Raw genomic sequence first — 20,744 nt, forward strand, 5'->3', positions numbered from 1 at the left:
AGTCCCCCCTGTAGATAACACCATACAGAGTCCCCCCTGTAGATAACGCCATACAGCCCCCTCTGTAGATAACGCCATACAGCCCCCCCTGTAGATAACGCCATACAGCCCCCACTGTAGATAACGCCATACAGCCCCCTTTGTAGATAACGCCAGGGGGGGCTGTATGGCGTTATCTACAGAGGGGGCTGTATGGCGTTATCTACAGAGGGGGCTGTATGGCGTTATCTACAGAGGGGGCTGTATGGCGTTATCTACAAAGGGGGCTGTATGGCGTTATCTACAAAGGGGGCTGTATGGCGTTATCTAAAGTCGGGGCTGTATGGCGTTATCTACAGTGGGGGCTGTATGGCGTTATCTACAGGGGGGCTGTATGGCGTTATCTACAAGGGGGGGGTTGTGTGACACCCAGGGGAGGGGGGGGCCCACTCAAAAGTTTGCTATGGGGCCCAGTCTTTCCTAGTTACGCCCCTGACAGTATGGTAATATTGGGTATTCTGTGAAGTGGCAGCAACTGTGACATGCTTATTGCTGATCTTCTGCACATTGCCTTGCTTTCAGAATATAATTATTAATTTTGGCAATGTAAGGCTGCGTTCACACTGTGCATTTTTTGTTGTTGATGCAATCCAATTGAGAGACATAGAAAATAATCTACCGAAACAAAAAAAAATACATGTAAAATACGCACAGTGTGAACCCAGCCTGACCAACCTGTGACCTACCTCGTGGCTTATTATCTTCATTACGACCAACTGGTCTTACTGGAGCATAGTTAACCCTTCTTGTACTTTCACCTAGATTGGAAGGATTGCCCCGAAACCTCCGTACTGTTCTCATTCCTGCTGTTTGAGGAAGTGGTGACCGGTTATCGGAGTTGCGAGCTCGCACTCGAAATGTTCTGCTCGGAGACTTCTTTTCTTAAGAAACACAAGAAAAAGCATACATGAAAATTGGATAAAACATTACAAAACATACAGTCAGTTTTATATGATTTAGTAATATTATTACAACAGTATAAAGTACAAACTATACAGTAGTGCTGTTTGGCTTATCTACGGCAAGCATATTTGTAAATGTCCATAATACAGATCTGTAATACATACATATTATGGATGATATTGCATCAGTATTTCTTAACGATTCATCAGTATTACAGATCCATATTACTGATGGGCTTTCTTCTAGGGAGATAATTGAATTACTCATGACAGCTCCTTTACAAATGGATGCAATACTGATGACATACGGATGCTATTCGGATCACATACATTCCAAATACATATGAATCTGTATTTTAATCACTCTCCATAGACTTAAATGGGTGTTTTCCATCTGCATGCTGCGTTTTAAAAAAAAAGTATGTTATATCCATGTGAATAGCCTCATTGATTAACATTTGCCCCATATTACGGACAGAAAAAAACTGATGGAATACGGATGTAAAATACACACGTCTGAAAGAGGCCTCATAATGCATTTATCCTCTTCCAGATGTATCCTAGTATTGCATACTTATCACGATAAGTGATTTCTAAATAATAAAGTGAACACCTTTTGACACCAAATTTAATAAATGGCAGCCATGCACCATACATTACCCCAAGTTGCCCATAAAATGAGAAAAAACACATACTTCACCACTTCTCTTCTCCCCTTGAGCTCCCTTCATCCTTCCAGCGTGAGTTATACAAGGTCATGATGCCGAGCAGCGTCAGGGCCTTATATGCGATGCAGCACTTCAACGTCATTAGTGCTGCGTCGCATACAACGTACTGATGCTGCCCGGTGTCTTTAATTAGTATGGGCTGTGCTGGAATGAAAAGGGAGCCGGAGGGGAGAAGAGTAGTGGCGATGTGAGAATAATTCTTTTTTTATTATTTTATTTTTATTTATCTGTCCAATGGGGGGTGGGGGTAAGTCTTATGTGGGGGCAAGGTACGAGGCCCAGCATGGGCCTGTACCTTGCTACCCCCCATAGAATGAAAACTATGGCACTTTGGAGCTGGTGTAAAATTCCATTATAATAAGTTATTCCATTATCATAAGTGAGGGCTTGTTTTTGTGGGATGAGCTGTAGTTTTCATCACTACCATTTTGGGGTACATGCAAATTTATGATCACTTTTTATAAAAAAAATATGTCGGAGCTAAGGTGACCAAAAAACAGCAATTCCGTGTTTTTTATTTTTATTCATTTTACAGCATTCACTGTACGGGTTAAATAAAATCATAATAGAATTGTTCTGACTTTTACAGACACGGTGATACCAGTTATGTAATTATTTTTTTTACATTACTTTAGGGGGAAAATTCTTGTTTTTTTTTACCCAAAGTCATGCCCCTTCTCCACAAAAGTAGCAAGGGTGGTGCAAAAAGGGCAAAAGTTGCAAATTTGAATGCAAATTGCGACTTTTGGGACCTTTTATGACTTTTCTAAACCAAAAAACTATGGTAAAAAGGTCGATGAATTAGCCCCATAGTTAATACTGTTCAAACATGTCAAAAAGTAAATGTCTTAACTGTAAGAAACAGCTTTACCAGCAAAAATGTGCAACTAAATACATTCAAAAATGTGAAATCCGTTTTCCACATCCATTCTGGATCTAAGATTTACAATATAATACACGTTCAATTTTAAGGAGTCACCACAAAGCTTTAAAGACATTATGCAGTCAGCAAAGGAAATAGATCAGCAAAAATGAAAAATATAGAAGTCTGGAAAGGATTACAAAGATCCTTCCAAGGCTTTAGAACTCTATTGAATCACAGTGAGAATCATAATATCTGATGAAGAAGAGTTGGAAGAACATTGATTCTTCCAAATTGGTGCCAAACTGGCAAAATTACTCCAAGAACCCAATGACAACTCATCCAAGATAGCACAATACTCCTTAAACAGAGCCTTACTAGCGTCAGTCATTGTACATGACTTCACGAAGAAAGGGACTGGGCAAAATGTGATTCCTGGAAAAGCAGCAATGTGGAACCCACTGCTAATAGTGTCATCGGACAACACATGTCCCGTTATGTCTGGTAGAAAGGAAGTCCAACATTTAACAGCAACAACAAGATACTTAAGAGCTGATCGGCAGGGATGCATAGAAACTGATCCCAACTGATGTCATATTGATGGCCTATGAGAAGTATAGACCATTAATACTGTAATCCCAGAGAAGTTATTTAATAATTGGTTACACCAGCTTTAGCCTATTCTCGCATCTGCGTTGTAGCTTCAGTTTATAAAAGAAGTCACTACACAGTACTGGATCCATCGCATGACGGATACCAGTGGCGCCCAACGGACCCCATTGGCTAATAATGGGATGCGTCGAATTCCACCGAGGTGTCCCAATAGAGCCTCCAAAGCAGATGTTGCCAGCTCCTGTTTTCACCACAGTTTAAAATGTTGTAGAGTTCACATTTTTATATTTAGCTCCCAATAAGTGTTGCACAGTGGCTCAGTATTTAGCACTCCTGCTTTGGAGCACTGGAGTCTTGGGTTTGAATCCAACCAAGGAAAACATCCACATGCAGTTTGTATGTTCTCCCTGTTCTCCATGGGTTTCCTCCCACACTTCAAAAACAGTCAGAAAGGGAGTTTAGACTGTTACAACTGAAATAGAACAAATAAAATATAGACACCCTTTCTTTGTTGGAGTCCTACGCTAGTTAATTGATTTGCAATAAATGTGTAAAGGATTTACCAGACACAGCTTCTGTGTCGACGCCCGTGATTAATCAGTCTGCATCTGCTCCTAGGTCTGATAGAGTGACTCGATCTGCTACCACTCAGGCTGGTAGGCTGAGGAGTGGGAGAACCAATCACAGCCTGGCCAGACGGAGCTAGCTCCCGCCCTCGGTCTATTTATACCTTCATTTCCTGCTTTTCCTTTGCCTGTGATTCTGTCTGGTTTCCTGGCTCTGCAGTTCCTGTTTGTACTATTGACCTCTGCTTCAATTTGACCGTGGCTTTACGGACTACTCTCCTGCTCTGCGTTTGGTACCTCGTACACTCCTGGTTTGACTCGGCTCGTTAACTACTCTTGTTGCTCATGGTGTTGCCGTGGGCAACTGCCCCATTTCCCTTCGCTTCTGTGTACCCTCGTCTGTTTGTCTGTTGTGCACTTATTGAGCGTAGGGACCATCGCCCAGTTGTACACCGTCGCCTAGAACGGGCCGTGCAAGTAGGCAGGGACTGAGAGGCGGGTAGATTAGGGCTCACCTGTCTGTCTCCCTACCCCGACATTACAAAATGTGTTTGTCCTAAAAATTCTATGAAGTTTAATGTGACAAGTGATAGATTGTGATAGCCTGTTCATCATAATGTGATTCCCTTGACTCAGACCTACGTTAGATTGAACTAGTCATTTAGCAACATATTTTGTAACAAAAAAATCTTTTTTTAAGAACTTTTGAAACGGCAGCATTTCTATAAGGAGCCTTCAAGGGTAGAGTTTCCCCAGTGGCATAACAACGATCATGCCTTTTTGTGGTGAAGCGAGGAAAATACATCAACTTTGTGTTTGTAGCTTCAGGTCATAAGACAATGGCGTCAGTTCCAAGATCCTCATGATAACTGTCAACTCAGCATTTTAAAATCAAGCCACAAGTTGGATATTACATGCACATTTGCTGCCAATGTGAGAAATTAATATTTTCTTAGCTACCTCGAAAGAAATGAAAATACCACATTTATAATACATATGAAACATTTTCATCCCTCAAACATCTGTAATAAAAACAAGGGTCTGTAATAAATACAAGGGCATAGCTACATTTGTCCATGTTTATTTTACCAATTCTTAGTCAGATGAGAATGATATAACAGCACTAAGCTACCAACTTCACAAATATAATACATGAGGATTTAAGAGCAAGTCTTAGCATGTCTCTCCGTCCAGAACAGCCTAAACCGTGAGCTACATTCTTTCACAGATGGTTAAACCCACTTCTATGGTTGGCTAGATAGAACTTTCCAAAACTAATTTTCAGCCTGTTTAAATTGTAGCTCAGGTGAAGAGCTTGGAAGATTTATGAGAATGGATAACTTTCAAAGGTTTTCTAAAAAGACCACCATCAAATATTTATATTTCTTGAGGACTATGGAACAGACATTTAAATTCCAGCAATGTTCTATGTTTAGCACAGTAAATACACTTCACTTTTTTCACAGTGATTGAAATATAATATAAAAATATATATTTATGGTAATCATTTCTATATAATCATTTTTATTTTATATATATATATATATATATATATATATATATATATATATATATATAATATTTTAGCAAATTAAAAATAGTTAAACACTAAAGCAAAACATGTTAATAACATGGCAATATAAAATTTTGCATGAAAAGGTTAAAGTGGTGCTTTATAAGGGTACGTGCACATGCAAACTCAAAAACTTCTGAAAATACGGAGCTGTTTTCAAGGGAAAACAGCTCCTGATTTTCATAAGTTTTTTTTAAGCAACTCGCATTTTTTACGGCAGTTTTTGGAGCTGTTTTTCTATAGAGTCAATGAAAACTGGCTTAAAAAAAATGAGGCGTAAAAAAATGCTCCGCCCCTGCTTCCATTTTTTCAGGCGTTTTCTCGATGCGTAAACTCCCCGAAATACGCCTGAAGACACTACGTGTGACCATACCCTTACCATTTGCAGTATACGCCATTTTTTAAATGTCTAAAAGGGTTGTCCCAGCTTCTCTAACCTCTGGTTTTCAGATTATATCACCTTAGGAAGCTCAGTGTGGCCATTAATTTCTGCTCTGAATGGTCTTAGCTCAAGCTCATAGAGTAGGGAACCCTCTCTATGGTGTCAAGAAAGAACAACCACTTTGCGCCTGAAGAAAAGTACTCAGCACCCAAGTTGGAGTAAAGTATGGCTAAGTGCAACATTTCGGTCTGAACTAGACCTTGCTCAGCTGATGAAGGTCGGGTTCAGACCGAAACGTTGCCCTTAGCCACTGGTATAATAAAGAAAGAACACTTTACTCCAACTTGGGTGCTGAGTACTTTTCTTGTTTCACAATCTGGTCTATCCCCTACTCGTGTACCCATCTGGCCTAGTGCTGTTCGAACCACTTCGGACCCCTTTGCTCCTATCCTACTTCAATGTTTTTTTTCTTAATGGTTTAGTTGGGCTCTGTGCAGTGAAAATCAGCAGGGAGCCCAGTCCTGCAGCCTCTTCATTCTGAGGAGGGGTGGGGGTCTTGGCAGCTGGAACACCACCAATTAAAAAGTGATGGCATAGCCTAGCAATATGCCATCACTTCCTATAGTGGAAAAAACCCTTTATGAATATATATTTTTAAAACAGCATTGGCATGAAGCTGTTAAGAGCCCCACTTTTAACCCTATCTCTGCAGAGGCCAAAATTTGAGATGGCACCCTGAGTGGGGGTATTTCAGATGTAGGTATACAACTGGCAGAAGACCATGCCACAGCCACAATACATGTAATATGCCTTCTGCAGAAACATTTGCAATTTTCCTTAATACTGTATATTGTATAGATAGTAGTAAATGCAATATTTTATAGATAATTTGAAACCGTGGGAGAAAAAAAGATATTGGATTTTACATCAATTTCACAGTGATGCCTCATTATGATACAGTACAGTTTTATTTAGTATTAGCCAAGTTTTAGTGGTGTGTTACTATGATCCTGTTTCTATAGTCTTTCAGCATCAACAGCGCAGTACTGGCAGTATTTCTTATATGACCCATTCGGCCCAATTTTTATAATGTCCACCTCCACTTACTCCAACCCCTTGCAGTGGCAGCCATTTTTCGGATTTAATTTTTTTCCTGCCCGCATTCTAAAAGCCATAACCTTTTTATTTATCCATCGACATAGCCGTATGAGGGCTTGTTTTTTGAAGGGAGAATTGTACTTTTTACTGGCTTCATGTAATGTAACATATAATGTACTGGGAAACTGAAAAAAATTAATTGTGGGGTGGAATGGAGAAAACCAGTGAGTTTTTCATTGTTTTTTGGATTTCGTTTATACAGTGTTTACTGTGCAGTTAAAATGACATGTTAATTTATTTCGTGTGAATACGATTACGGCGATACCAAATTTGTATAGTTTGTTTTTATGATGTATCACTTTTACAAAGTAAAGGCAGTTTGTTTTTTATATATTTATTTTTACTGCGTTCATACTGTGAGTTAAATCACGTTAAATTGTAATTGTTTGGAAATTTATAGACACGGCAATACCAATTATGTGTTTTGTTTTTTTTTAGATTACTTTAGGGGGGAAATGTTTTTTTTAACTTTTCATATTTATGTATATTACTCAAAACTTTTTTTTTTAACTGTTTTATACTTTTCCTTAGTCCCCCTAGGTGCAATACCTATGTATTAAAGTGTTAATTTTTACCAGCTCCTATTAAAGGGGTATTCTGTTTTCAGCAGATGGATGTTATTTTTTTGTATAATTAAAAGTTATCCAATTTCCCAATACAATTTATGTATTAATTCCTCACGGCTTTCAAGATCTCCACTTGCTGTTTTCATTTCTACCAAAATTCATTGTTTACATCTAGTGGACAGCACAATAATTTGTCCATGGTCATGTGATGTACACACGGGTGCTGGGGTCAATAGAAGACACAGCTCAGATAGACATACTGTAACAGTAACGAGCCAAGCACCTGTGTGTCCATCACATGACCATGGACAGATTATTGTGCTCTAGAAGTAAACAATGATCATTCCTACTGAAGAACAACAAGACAAGCTCTTGAAAATCATAAGGAATTAATACAGAAAGTATATTGTAAAATTGTACAACTTTTAATTATACAAAATGCAACCTTAAGTTGCTGAAATTGGACAACTCCAGGGCTTAGTAGAAGCAGAAAGATGGCAGACCAGGGGGGCAATTATTAGGCCCCCAGGCTGCATGACACCCATTGGGACCATTGTTGCAAGGAGACTGATGGGGTAACAGAGGGGGCTCCTCCTCTCTATCTAATCGCTTAGATGTCATAGTCCCTACCGACTGCAGCATCTTAGTAGTTAAGGGGCCAAGATCAGAGATTTTGTCTGTAACATACACCCCTACGGACTATGACGTGTAGCTACATCAAGTGTCGGTAAGGGGTTAAACGGTTTAGGGTTCATATTTTCCTGAACTACAGATACATTTCTGAGGTTCCAGGTTCTATGATTCACTTTTCTTAGTCTTATTTTTAAGCAGATCAAACCCCACACATTGGTAATCCTTCCCTTACCTGCCTCTACAGTTTTCAGTTGTTTAGTAAAAGGGTCATAATGAAATAAGGACAGAATCCCATAATCAATGTAATGCCTACACAAAATTATTAATTGCACTCAAAATACATCTCATATATTTTATTTCAGTGTATTAGTGTAATAGTTATACATTTTTAAAATTATTTTTTTAATGAATTACGTACATAAACAGTTTTCGTTAAATAATTAAATTTTATGTATTTATTACGGCCTAAATAACTATTTCACAATCATTAAGAGAGTAATTAGCAGCCAGTTGTTACTAATTAAATGCAGAAGATTTGCTCATCAAGAAGAGTGACTAACTCTATAAAAGCAGAACTTTTAGAAGTTTGGTGTTTTGGAGCACTCATGGCAAGAAGTAAAGAAATCTGCCATGACCTCAGAGAAGAAATTGTTGCTGATCATCAATTTGTGAAGAGTATGGATGTGTTCACATGTCGTGATCTAAACACGTTTTCTGTCACAATTTTCACAACATCTGCAAATTGAGCGTGACGTGTGAACACACCCTTCTAGACTACCGCCAAATAATTTGAAGCTCATCATTTTAGAGTTAGTCCCCATGCACACAACCATATTTTTCATCAGTAATTACGGACCCATTTATTTCTATTGGCCACGGACACGGACACCTTTCAGTATTTTTACTGATGGGTGTCTGTGCTGAAAAAATTATAGAACCTGTCCTATTTTTGTCTGTAATTATGGCAAGGACTCTCCCATAGAAGTCTATGGGAGCTTCCGTAAATACGGACGGCTACTGATCTGCATCCGTAAACACTCTGTATTTACGGAAGCATTGCTAGGCTACATGTTGATGACATCATTTGCATCCTCCCTCTATTTGTACGGATGGAATACGGATGCAATATGGGCCAATACGGACACCCTTCCGTATATACGGAAAATGTTTAGTCATCATGCAAAGCATAATATACTCCACTTCATACCAGAATATTGTTGAGATAAATGTGAGGCCGTCTGTCCAGCTGCTTAAGCTTGCCGAATTGGGTCACGCAACACGACAATGATCACAAGCAAAACAGCATATCAACATCTGAATAGCTAAAGAAAAAAAACAAATTAAGGTGTTTGATTGGCCAAGTCAAAGTTCAGACTTCAACCCCATTGAGAGCTGTGGCGGGATCTGAAGTGAGCTATACATGAACGAATTCCCTAAAATGCCAATGATCTCAAGCAACGTTGTAAAGAATAGTGGGCCAAAATTTCTCCAAAACCATGAGATAGACAGATAAAACTGCAACAGAAATTTTTCACTTCAAGTTATTGTTGCTAAAGGTATTTCCACATGTTACGGAATTATACGGTGTACTTATTTTTTCCACATGGTTTGCGAATGTTAGTTCACTTTTTGGAAAACAATTACTACATATTGAAATCTGCTGTGTTTTTTTGTTGTCACCAGAAGTTATTTATTTATAGAAGGACCACACAAGTTTTATTTAGGCCACGAAAAATAAAAGCATAGAATTGAATTAAAGGTTTCCATTACTGTACATTAAAGGGGTTTCCAGTTTCATGTAAATAAAACATATCATCGAGCAATGAAAAGTACTGTAAATAACTGCCATACAATGTCCAAATAACTTGGCTCCCTTAGAAATCTCAAACTGCTGATGTAGCAGGAAGTTGGAGCCAACCCCTGCTGAAATATCCTAAAGAAGGATGTGGTGGCCACTGGGTGCTAAAGAATTAAGGAATTTACACTAATACCACTTCTATAATCTGGCCCTGGTGTTTTATTTTAATTTAAACCATAATTACATTTTTACTAACATTTTATGGTTTAAAGAGGCTCTGTCTCCAGATTATAAATGCCCTATCTCCTACATAATCTGATCGGTGCTGTAATGTAGATAACAATAGTGTTTTTTATTTTGAAAAACGATCATTTTTGACAAAGTTATGAACAATTTTAGATTTATGCTAATTAGTTTCTTAATAGACAACTGGGCGTGTTTTAACTTTTTACCAACTGGGCGTTGTGCAGAGGAGTGTATGACGCTGGCCAATCAGTGACCAATCAGCTTCATACACTTCTCATTGTTCCAGCCCATTGTTACAGTGTGATTGTGCAGTGAAAGAAGCTGGGCTGGAATAATGAGAAGTGTATGACGCTGATTGGTCTATGATTGGTAAAAAGTATAAACAGGCCCAGTTGTCTATTAAGAAACTAATTAGCATAAATCTAAAATTGTATATAACTTGGTCAAAAATAATCTTTTTTTCAAAATAAAAAACACTGTTATCTACATTACAGCGCCGATTAGATTATGTAGGAGATATATAATCTGGTGACAGAGCCTATTTAAACGTTTTGTGCACTTTTGCAACCATTTTTTTTATCCAGTGCAAATAAAATAACAAAAAAATTAATCAAGTTTGCAAATAATCTTGAATTTTTTTAAAAAAAGTTGTGTATACAGCTTATATGGAAACTAACCCTGTGTGAAGTCTCGTCCTGCAGTCGTGTTACTTCCTTCCAACTTTACACTATTTTTTTTAACGATAAACAGTAGGAGCTGTACACACAAAATTAAAGGATATTTTTATTAAGACTATTTAAAAAGTTGCTTCAATTATTATTATTGATGAAATAAATCAATAAAAAATATCCTCTAAATCGAAATAAAAAGTTACGTATTTTTTTTATAATGCTTTTCCACCAATAATGAGTAAGCTCCATACAACATAGCTGGTTTTAAAATGTCCACTCTGCTGTCAGATATGAGACCTAAAAGTTTATCTCTAAGGCCCCATGCACACGACCGTGCCCATAATCACAGCTCACGATTGGGTGCACGGCCACCTGCACTTTCCTATACGACAAAGTATGGGAGCACGGCCTGTAAAATACGAAAAATAGGACATGCTCCATAATTCCCGAAAATGTTCTATGGCACTGACACCCATCCATAGCGCTACAGAAAGGTCTCCGCAACCAATAGAACCGAATGGGTCCGTAAAACCGCTCACCGCGGTACGGTCTGCGGTTTTACAGTCATGTGCATGGGGCCTAATTGTGTAACTGTCATATGAGCCACCATTGAATGAGCCGTATTGAATGACAGTAACAGAAACTAGCGAATTCGGAATTCAGCTTTTAACATGCATAGTGAGAAAAACATCATGTAACTCACAAGAAAAGATAAAGTGTTTATAGAGTTTTTCAAGATTTTATGTAGATTTACAATGTGAAATGTTGTTCAAAACCAGTGTTTCCCTCTAAACTGCACATGTTGACTGTCTAGTTTTATAGCACACTTGTCTTCAGTTATGAAGAAAATGTATATGCTTCCTTGCTATTATCCAGCTGTATTCATATATGTTATATCTTAAACTATAAATGAAAGTTATAAATTGCAGAAAGTAGATAAAAAGCAAAACAGTGCCATTTGGTAACAAAAGATGTAGTCTTATACTAACAGAATGTTTCAAACCTTTGCCTCAGGTCTAATGCATACAGAGTCCGTACAGAGGAATTATAAGTCCTTACTCTATGTATGACAGACCTGTAGGAACCACATGTGCCACTGTATGGTGCCTCCATAGAGGGAAGATGAAACCAGTATATGTTTTTACAGGTGTGTAACTAGGCCCGGAGCGGAAGGCGGTTTACCAACCGTGGACCACTAGTGAGCGCCAATTACTATGTGGCGGAGCAAAGAGCCATTGGCTTCATGCCCTTTCCCTAACTCTGGTAAGCCACAGGCTGTTTTAGGCCTGTAGCGTACTAGAGGTTCCTGAGGACGCTGATGACATCAGCCTGACATATTGGCGCAGGCGGTGTGATGACATTGACAAATCATGCTCCCTGCGCTGGGCAGCAAGCAAATTAAGTAGCAAATCATTGTGGGAACAGGGTTAGGGGAGATGTGTTATTTTTATTAGCACAAAGTAGGCAATATTAATAGAGATGGGGACCTAACTACTCTATGGGGGTGCCTATCTACTATGTGGGGCGTTAACTACTATAAGGGGCACCTTGCTACTACATGGGAGCCTAACTACTATATGAATGCACCTATGTACTATATTGGGGTACCTTATGATACTGGTTAGGTGAGATGGAAAACCTAGAACAAATATGGCAATGGCACTATTACCTGTAAGGTACTTTGTGACAGTCTATCACAAATCTGTGGGCCTACTTGGCAAAAATGTATGAATACTGTACCGTTCAGCCTTAACAATAAAACCACCTGCCTAATATTGTGCAGCTCCCCCTTGTGCCGCCAAAACAGCTTTGACCCATCGAGGCATAGAGTCAAGACCTCTGAAGGTGTCCTGTCGTATCTGACACCAACATGTTAGTAGCAGCTACTTTCATTCCTGTGTTGCAAGGCGGGGCCTCCAAAGATCAGACTTGTTTTTACAGTACATCCCACAGACGATCTATTGGATGAGCTTTGGGGAATTTGGAAGTCAAGTCAACACCTTGAACTATCTGTCATGTTGCCTGAACAATTTTTACAGTGTGGTAGGGTGCATTATCCTGCTAAAAGAGGCCACTGTCATTAGGGAATATGTTGTCATCTAGGGGTGTGCAGAGTCTGCAACAATGTTTAGGTAGGTGGTTCATGTCAAAGTAACTTCCACAAGAATACCAGGACCAAGATTTCCCAGCCAAACATTGCCGAGAGTATCAGACTGGCTCAGCTGGTTTGCCTTCTTCACATAGTGCTTCCAGATGCCATCTCTTCCAGAGGTAGAAATGCATGCGCACCTGGCTGTCCAAGTGATGTAAAATACAACAGGATTCATCAGACCAGGCCATCTTCTTCCGCCACTCCATGGTCTAGTTCTGATGCTCACAGGCCCATTGTAGGAACTTTCGGCATTGAACAGGGGTCAGCATGGGCCTTCTGATCGGCCTGCGGCTATGCTTCCCCAAACACAGCAAGCTCTGATGCACTGTGTAATTTGTGCTACAGTAGCTCTTCTGTGGGATTGGACAAGACGGACTAGCCTTTACCCTACAAGTGTTTCAATGAGCTTTGGGTGCCCATGACCCTGTTGCCAGTTCACCGATTGTCCTTCCTTGGACCACTTCAAAAGCCAACGCATCCTGGTGACACCTGTTTTGAAGATGCTCTGACCCAGTCATCTAGCCATCACAATATGGCCCTTGACAATGTCACTCAGGTCCTTATGCATGCCAATTGTTCCTGCATCCAACTCATCGACTTCAAGAACTGACTGTTCACTTGAAATCTAATATATTTGAGCCCTTGAGAGGCGTCATTGTAATGACGTAATTAATGTTATTAAAGTGTAGCTAAACGTCTGACAAACTTCTGACATGTCATAGAGACATGTCAGAAGTTTGGATTGGTGGGGGTCTGAGCACTGAGAACCCCACCAATCACTAGAACGAAGCAGCTGAAGCACTCGTGTGAGCGCTCAGCCGCTTCGTGTCTGTTCGGCTATTTCCGGAAATAAATGTATCTGTGTATGGACTCAATAGAAAGTCTATGAGCCCGTACACCGATACATCGGCTTTCCGGAAAAAGCCGAACAGACACGAAGCGACTGAGCGCTCACACGAAGGCTTCAGCTGCTTCGTTCTAGCGATTGCTGGGGGCCTCAATGCTCGGACCCCCACCAATCCAAACTTCTGACATGTCTCTATGACATGTCAGAAGTTTGTCAAACGTTTAGCTACACTTTAGGGTATGTTCACATGTAGTCAACAAAAAAGTCTGAAAATCCAGAGCTGTTTTCAAGGGAAAACAGACCCTGCTTTTCAGACGTTTTTTTTACCAACTCGCATTTTTCGCGGCGTTTTCACGCCGTTTTCGCGGCGTTTTTTACGTCCATTTTTGGAGCTGTTTTCATTGGAGTCTATGAGAAAACAGCTCCAAAAACGTCCAAAGAAGTGTCCTGCACTTCTTTTGACGAGGCTGTATTTTTACGCGTCGTCGTTTGACAGCTGTCAAACGACGACGCGTAAATAACAGGTCGTCTGCACAGTACGTCGGCAAACCCATTCAAATGAATGGGCAGATGTTTGCCGACGTATTTGAGACGTATTTCCAGACGTAAAACGAGGCAAAATACGACTCGTATACGTCTGAAATTTGGCCGTGTGAACATACCCTTAACGGTACCTGTAAGTGGCTTTAATTTTATAGCTCAACGGTGTATATGTTACTACTATGAAGTTTCTTTGTGCTCTTACGGTAGAAAAAAAAAAGCATGTTTTCTGGCTCAAATATGTGAAAACCGCTATACTGCACAACTATTTAGTGGTCATAACAATTGAGTTGGCATATTGCCATAATAGTGAATTCTATACTTGAAAAAGTACAAAGCTAAATATTCACAATTTGGATAGCAGCCAAGGATTTCATTTTAGTTTGTATTAAATATCAGCATGATTTTTCCGGCATGAACTTTATCCACTATGAATAAGAAAGTAAGGGTAAAAATGGCCATATGAAATAAGTTATAGAGCATTTAACTGGTACATTAGAAGTCAACCTGATTGCCGGGCTCTATTACATTTTGATCCACTATCTCTCTACCTATGATGCTGCCCTTAGAGAAGTTTCCTGGTTATAATAGTTTACTGATATATGAGCCAGCTATAATTTCAAGGCACACCCATCCAGTAAAACAGATCATAAGGTTGAATCCCAAAGTTACAGAACTGTGTGTTTCCTATCATCCGATGCTCATCGATACTAAAATTGGAATTAAATAGTACTAATCTCCTAATACATTCTTATATTCTATGTAGTATAATAAAACTCAGACAGCAGTCAATAAAATGCCTTGCTATTAACTTTCTATGCCAAGCATATGTGCAGCACCCTGTTTTTACTTATCGTAGCTATCCAGAAGGTAAAGTTATGTTTTACCAGAATTTACTTGGAATTGAGACAACGGACGAAAGAATAGATCACTAAATTCATAGCATGACAAGCAAATAATATTTTTCGTAACCAACAGCACACAACACAACACAAATGCCACAGTTCTACACCTATAGTCTTACTATAAGATAATTTTTCTGAAATGCTAAGTGTTTCCAATGTTCAAATGTTTACATTTTTCTATGGATTGACTATTTAAAGTTATGGTTCTTTTTATTCATCTTTAAATGCAATCTATAAATGTATTATTTAAATATAAACTAATATTCAAAATGTAAATAGAAAATAATTGTCACAATGTCTAAGTTGTGTTTTACAAAATGACACTTTGTGAAATATAACCTGCAGGAACTAATGGCTGCATAGGACTATTCCAGAGCCTCAGCTAGCAGCGAACCAACACCACATTGCTATGCACCCTGAAGGTAGACCATGGCAGTCACAGGCACTGAGGTCCAGGGTATGGTGCCTAATACCCCCAGACGAAGGCTTCCGGCTGGAACACGCATCTGGGTGTGACGCCTGGCAGCTCATCCATACTTATGGGTAAGATGCTATGATGCACCTTGTGTTATATGCGCTCTTGTTACTTTATTGGGCAGCAACCATCTGGTGAACAGCGGAGTTACACTGTGTCTGCCTTATACGTGAATTATATGGATAATGTGCATGTTGCCTTTATCTCTCCTTACTCTCAAATACTGATGAATTGATTTACGTGTCATGGTATGGTTGGCTTAGTATCTATGTCCACATAACTTAATACTGCTTGGTATCCATCTATCACAACTGTGGTATTCATCCCTTGATTTTATATGTGTGTGTTTGTTATGTTTTGTACTCAATAAAATGTATATGTTTTACTTCTTATCGGTGACTTATAGACTCCTTTCTTTAAGTTATTATGAAGTCTAATATTTTGTATATTATTATGTATTTAAGACATTTTCAGAGATGTTGCACTCAACTTAAAGGGGTTGGCCTATCATGGCAACCCATTCTTTTTTAAAAGACAGCCCTCCCAGAAATAAACGCCTCTCTTTCAAGTGAGTCCTCTAGAGCGAGAGACACTCTTTCCAGTGGTTGTTTATACTGGCTAATAATAATCGCCCAGAGCAGGGGCCCCTTCGCTATAACTTCCAAATGCCCTAATAGGTGTATGGAAAAAGGTTGTCCTGGTGGAGCAACAGCCTTAAAGAGGCTCTGTCACCAGATTTTGCAACCCCTATCTGCTATTGCAGCAGATAGGCGCTGCAATGTAGATTACAGTAACGTTTTTATTTTTAAAAAACGAGCATTTTTGGCCAAGTTATGACCATTTTTGTAGTTATGCAAATGAGGCTTGCAAAAGTCCAAGTGGGTGTGTTTAAAAGTAAAAGTCCAAGTGGGCGTGTATTATGTGCGTACATCGGGGCGTTTTTAATACTTTTACTAGCTGGGCGCTCTGAAGAGAAGTAACATCCTCTTCTCTTCAGAACGCCCAGCTTCTGACAGTGCAGATCTGTGACGTCACTCACAGGTCCTGCATCGTGACGGCCACATCGGCACCAGAGGCTACAGTTGATTCTGCAGCATCATCAGCGTTTGCAGGTAAGTCGATCTTAAATGCTCGTTTTTTAAAAATAAAAACGTTACTGTAATCTACATTGCAGCGCCTATCTGCTGCAATAGCAGATAGGGGTTGCAAAATCTGGTGACAGAGCCTCTTTAAGTCAGTCATTGGTTCTTCAGTGAGTACAATAATTGTGGAGTCAATACAAAAATCTATTCCTACGGCAGAGACTTTCTCTCTTGCTCCAAGGGCTTATCACAGTTGTTGAGTACTTGAATACCAGGCACCCGTCCCTTTATTAAATACATTGTGCCGCTGCTCTATCTCTATGCCGTTCAACTCAACTGTCACTTTCCTTCTTTTCCTGATCATCACTGACCTTTTTCACCCTTCCAGCTCTCACACACAATCTTGCACTCCCTTGCGGCCCAGAGTAAGCCAGGTAGCTCTAAAAGGTTGGTGCTAGCCAAAGATTTTGGTAGTTTATTCTCTCTGAATAGCCCTAAACGTTAACCACAATGTTCTAAACTTCTCTACATCATCATGTTCCGAGCACCCACTTTTCTACTGTTACTATCAGTCACCCGATTCAATCAGATAAAAAGCGGCAAACAGAAGGAAAATTATTATATTTTGGTAATTCTTACATAATACATTACCAAATTGCCTGTATTTTCATCACTCATACATGATAAACAATGAAAAGCACATCATAGGTATTGTAAAATACACAGAAGATAAGTATTTCCTGCCTAGATAGCATAGCAACGTGTCCTTACTTTGGTCATTTCTTTTCACAAGACACTAGACCTCAGGCACCAAACTAGAATCAGAATTCCGCTGTCACTTTTTTAGCCTGCAGTAAAAAACTTTTCATAAACAGGTGCACTTGTTCAGCACTACAGTGCACTCCATGCATCTGTGACTATTGAGGAAGGGTTCGCATTGCCAAATACTAAGGACAGATAGGACTCTGTGTAGAAGTCCATACGAAAACCCAGCAACACGTGCCTAGAAATCTATTTTGGCACCCCTACAGTTAAAAGTCTGTCAATATTAGACTGGGCTCTAGAGAGATGCCTATAAAATCTCTAAACGTGAACGCTTGGTCTATATTCAACTTGATGTCTGGTAACAATAGTTTTTGCTTCCAACTATTTAATGAGATTTTTATCTACTTGATAGTCTCTTGAAAACTGTTATAGCAGTAATACATTTCTCTGTCCAATCTACTTCCAATAAAAAACAGATGGGAATGAGAACTGGAGTAATTTAGTATTTTTAATGGCAGACTATTTTTAAAAAGGATCCAAACTAATGACTAAGAGTTCCCAAACTCTCCCAGAACAAAGCAGGTAATAATTATGGTTTTATACCATAACAGCTGATAAAGAACATACAAGACAATATGTCTCGGAAAGTGCTAGACAAACATGAATAAATATTGAGAAAGTTGGTTATATTTGGTACCCAAAAAAAAAAATCACATTTACCATTCAGTTTTCTATTTAAGGAAAAACATATGATGATATCAAACATTAAGTGTACTGTACTTTCTGCAGCCAATTCAGTATTATGTATAAATATTAGAAGACGTGTTTCCCTGTACCCGAGAACCACAGCCAAAATATTTATAGGTCTGTCTTGACTTTCTTGTTTTTTAGTCATAGGTGCTTGCAAATATGTTTGTGTGAGGTCAGGGATGGATTTATCTATAGGGTCAAATTCAAAACAGAATATTAGATAATCCCCGGCTCTTTACTTAAAGAGACTCTGTCACCACATTATAAGTGCCCTATCTCCTCCATAATGTGATCGGCGCTGTAATGTAGATAACAGCAGTGGTTTTTATTTAGAAAAACTATCAATTTTGACGGAGTTATGACCTATTTTAGCTTTATGCTAATGACTTTCTTAATAGACAACTGGGCGTGTTCTTACTTTTTGACCAAGTGGGCATTGTGGAGAGAAATGTATGACGCTGACCAATCAGTGACCAATCAGCGTCATACATTTCTCTTCATTCATGTACTCAGACATCGTGATCTTGCGAGATCACAATGTGCTGTCACTTACTCACACATTAATTTTACTGAAGTTTCTGGAGAGTGAATAGACATCACCTCCAGCCAGGACAATTTTTGTGTTATTTTGCCCACAGGAATCTTGCCTCTGTTTAGTTTAGACAGCAATAGCACATGAACTGGTCGCCTGCTGTTATAGCCCATTCGTGCTAAGGAACGACGAGCACCAGCGTTATATCTGGCTGCACTGTGTTTGACTGTACACCGCCTGTTCGTCAGAACGATTCTGGACCCTCTGACCCCTTTTGTTGACGAATTGTTGATGTCCACATTATCCCCTTTTGCTGAATGTTTTTCCTGGATCACACCATTCTTGGAATACCCCTGACACTGCTGCACGAGATAACCTCACAAGTTTAGCAGTTTTTGAAACACTGGTCCGGGCTAGTCTAGCACAGATGACCATGCCACATTCAAAGTCACTCAGATCCCAATTTCCCATTCTAATTTGGATTCACACTGAAACTGATCCACGGAAAACCTGCTCACTTTTATGCAGGGTCATAGATCTAATTTTCATAAAGGGAAGCTCCAATTATGAAAGGGCAGGTTGTCTCTAATAAAGTGGCCATTCATTGTGTGTTGATATATGTATATATTTCTAGAGCAAAATTAAAATCCACCAAAACTACATTACTGACATTTTGCGCAAACTGTTCTAGATAAAAAAGAAAAGTGGCATGCCATTTTATTTAAGCGCTTTTTTATGTACTATTCGTGAGAATATTGAATAAACCTTTCTTTTATTTAAGAGGTGTTTTGCGGTACTACACTATGTCCAGATTTTTTTTATTAGCAGCTTTGAAAATAGTTACATAAGCTTCTTGTCCCGATACTGGAAAGCTAGTATTACATCAAGGATTTGTGTTAATAGTTTGTATTTTATTTTTGAGAAGTGTACTGTGGACCCCTACTTCTCTGCTTTCACCTGCTCTGTTGGGAGAATACTTGGCGTTGCTGGTAATGGACTTTTTATCATATGTTGAAGGAAAAAGCATTGGACAGGGTGGATATTAACTGGTCCAATCTTTTGTTTCTCCAGCAGATTACCAGCATTCGAGATGTCTGGCAGTCACTTATTCCCATCTCTGTTGAAATAAACATTCACACTTGGACTAATGTTCATGGAGGAGTCAAGGAGGATAGCTGTTGGTCAAACAGACAATCGGCAGACAGTTAGTTTAAAGGGATTGTCCAGGACTAGAATAAACAAGGCTGCTTTCTTTAAAAAAAAAAAAAAACAGTGCGACACCTGTCTACATGTTGTGCGTGCTATTGCAGCTCAACCCCATTCACTTTAATGAAGCTGAGCTGCAATACCAAACAAAACGCAAAAACAGGTATAGCGCTATTTTGGGAAGAACGCAGCCGTGTTTTAGGTGACTATGAGTGAAGGGACATGTGGTGGGAGAGAATGAGAAAGGAGCCATAAAAGCCCATATTCACACAGTGCCATTTTTGGTTTATATTTATTTTTTTGAGCCAAAACAAGGGATAAATACAAAAAGTAGGAGAAGTTGAAGTCTGTGCTATATTCTTTTTCTACATTTAGGATCCACTCCTAGCTTTGACTAAAAAATATGCATCCAAAGTGCTTTAAAAACTACCCTATGTGAATCTGGCCAAAGGGAGATTGGTGCACAAATAAACATGTATTTTTGTTTTTTTTAAGAAACAGTTTTAGGAAATGTTTCTAGAACGGATTAAATGGAAAACTGCATCAAACTATTGATTTTTAACATTGTGATTTTCTTTTCCCATTAAAAAATGAAATGACATTGAGCCTTTAAGAGACCCGCTAAACAGCCCCCCTTCCTAAAAATGCCAAACAGGAGGGCTGAAACGAAAGCATTTATTTGTTGTCTGTCACAGCAGATATCACATGATCTCTGTCCAGTGGCGGATCATCATTAGAACTGCACGAACCCCCT

At 39.1% G+C, this 20,744-nt stretch overlaps 1 protein-coding gene across 1 annotated transcript in view; it reads right to left on the reverse strand.

Moving 5' to 3' along the window:
• FNDC1 (fibronectin type III domain containing 1) overlaps positions 1-20,744 on the reverse strand; it is a 160,683-nt gene that overhangs the window by 73,944 nt on the left and 65,995 nt on the right. The window contains exon 3 of the mRNA XM_075863750.1: positions 726-920. Coding sequence (XP_075719865.1) covers positions 726-920 — 195 coding nt within the window. The remainder of the gene's footprint in view (positions 1-725; positions 921-20,744) is intronic.

Source organism: Rhinoderma darwinii, chromosome 4 (genome assembly GCF_050947455.1).
Source record: "Rhinoderma darwinii isolate aRhiDar2 chromosome 4, aRhiDar2.hap1, whole genome shotgun sequence".
Lineage (NCBI taxonomy): Eukaryota > Metazoa > Chordata > Amphibia > Anura > Rhinodermatidae > Rhinoderma > Rhinoderma darwinii.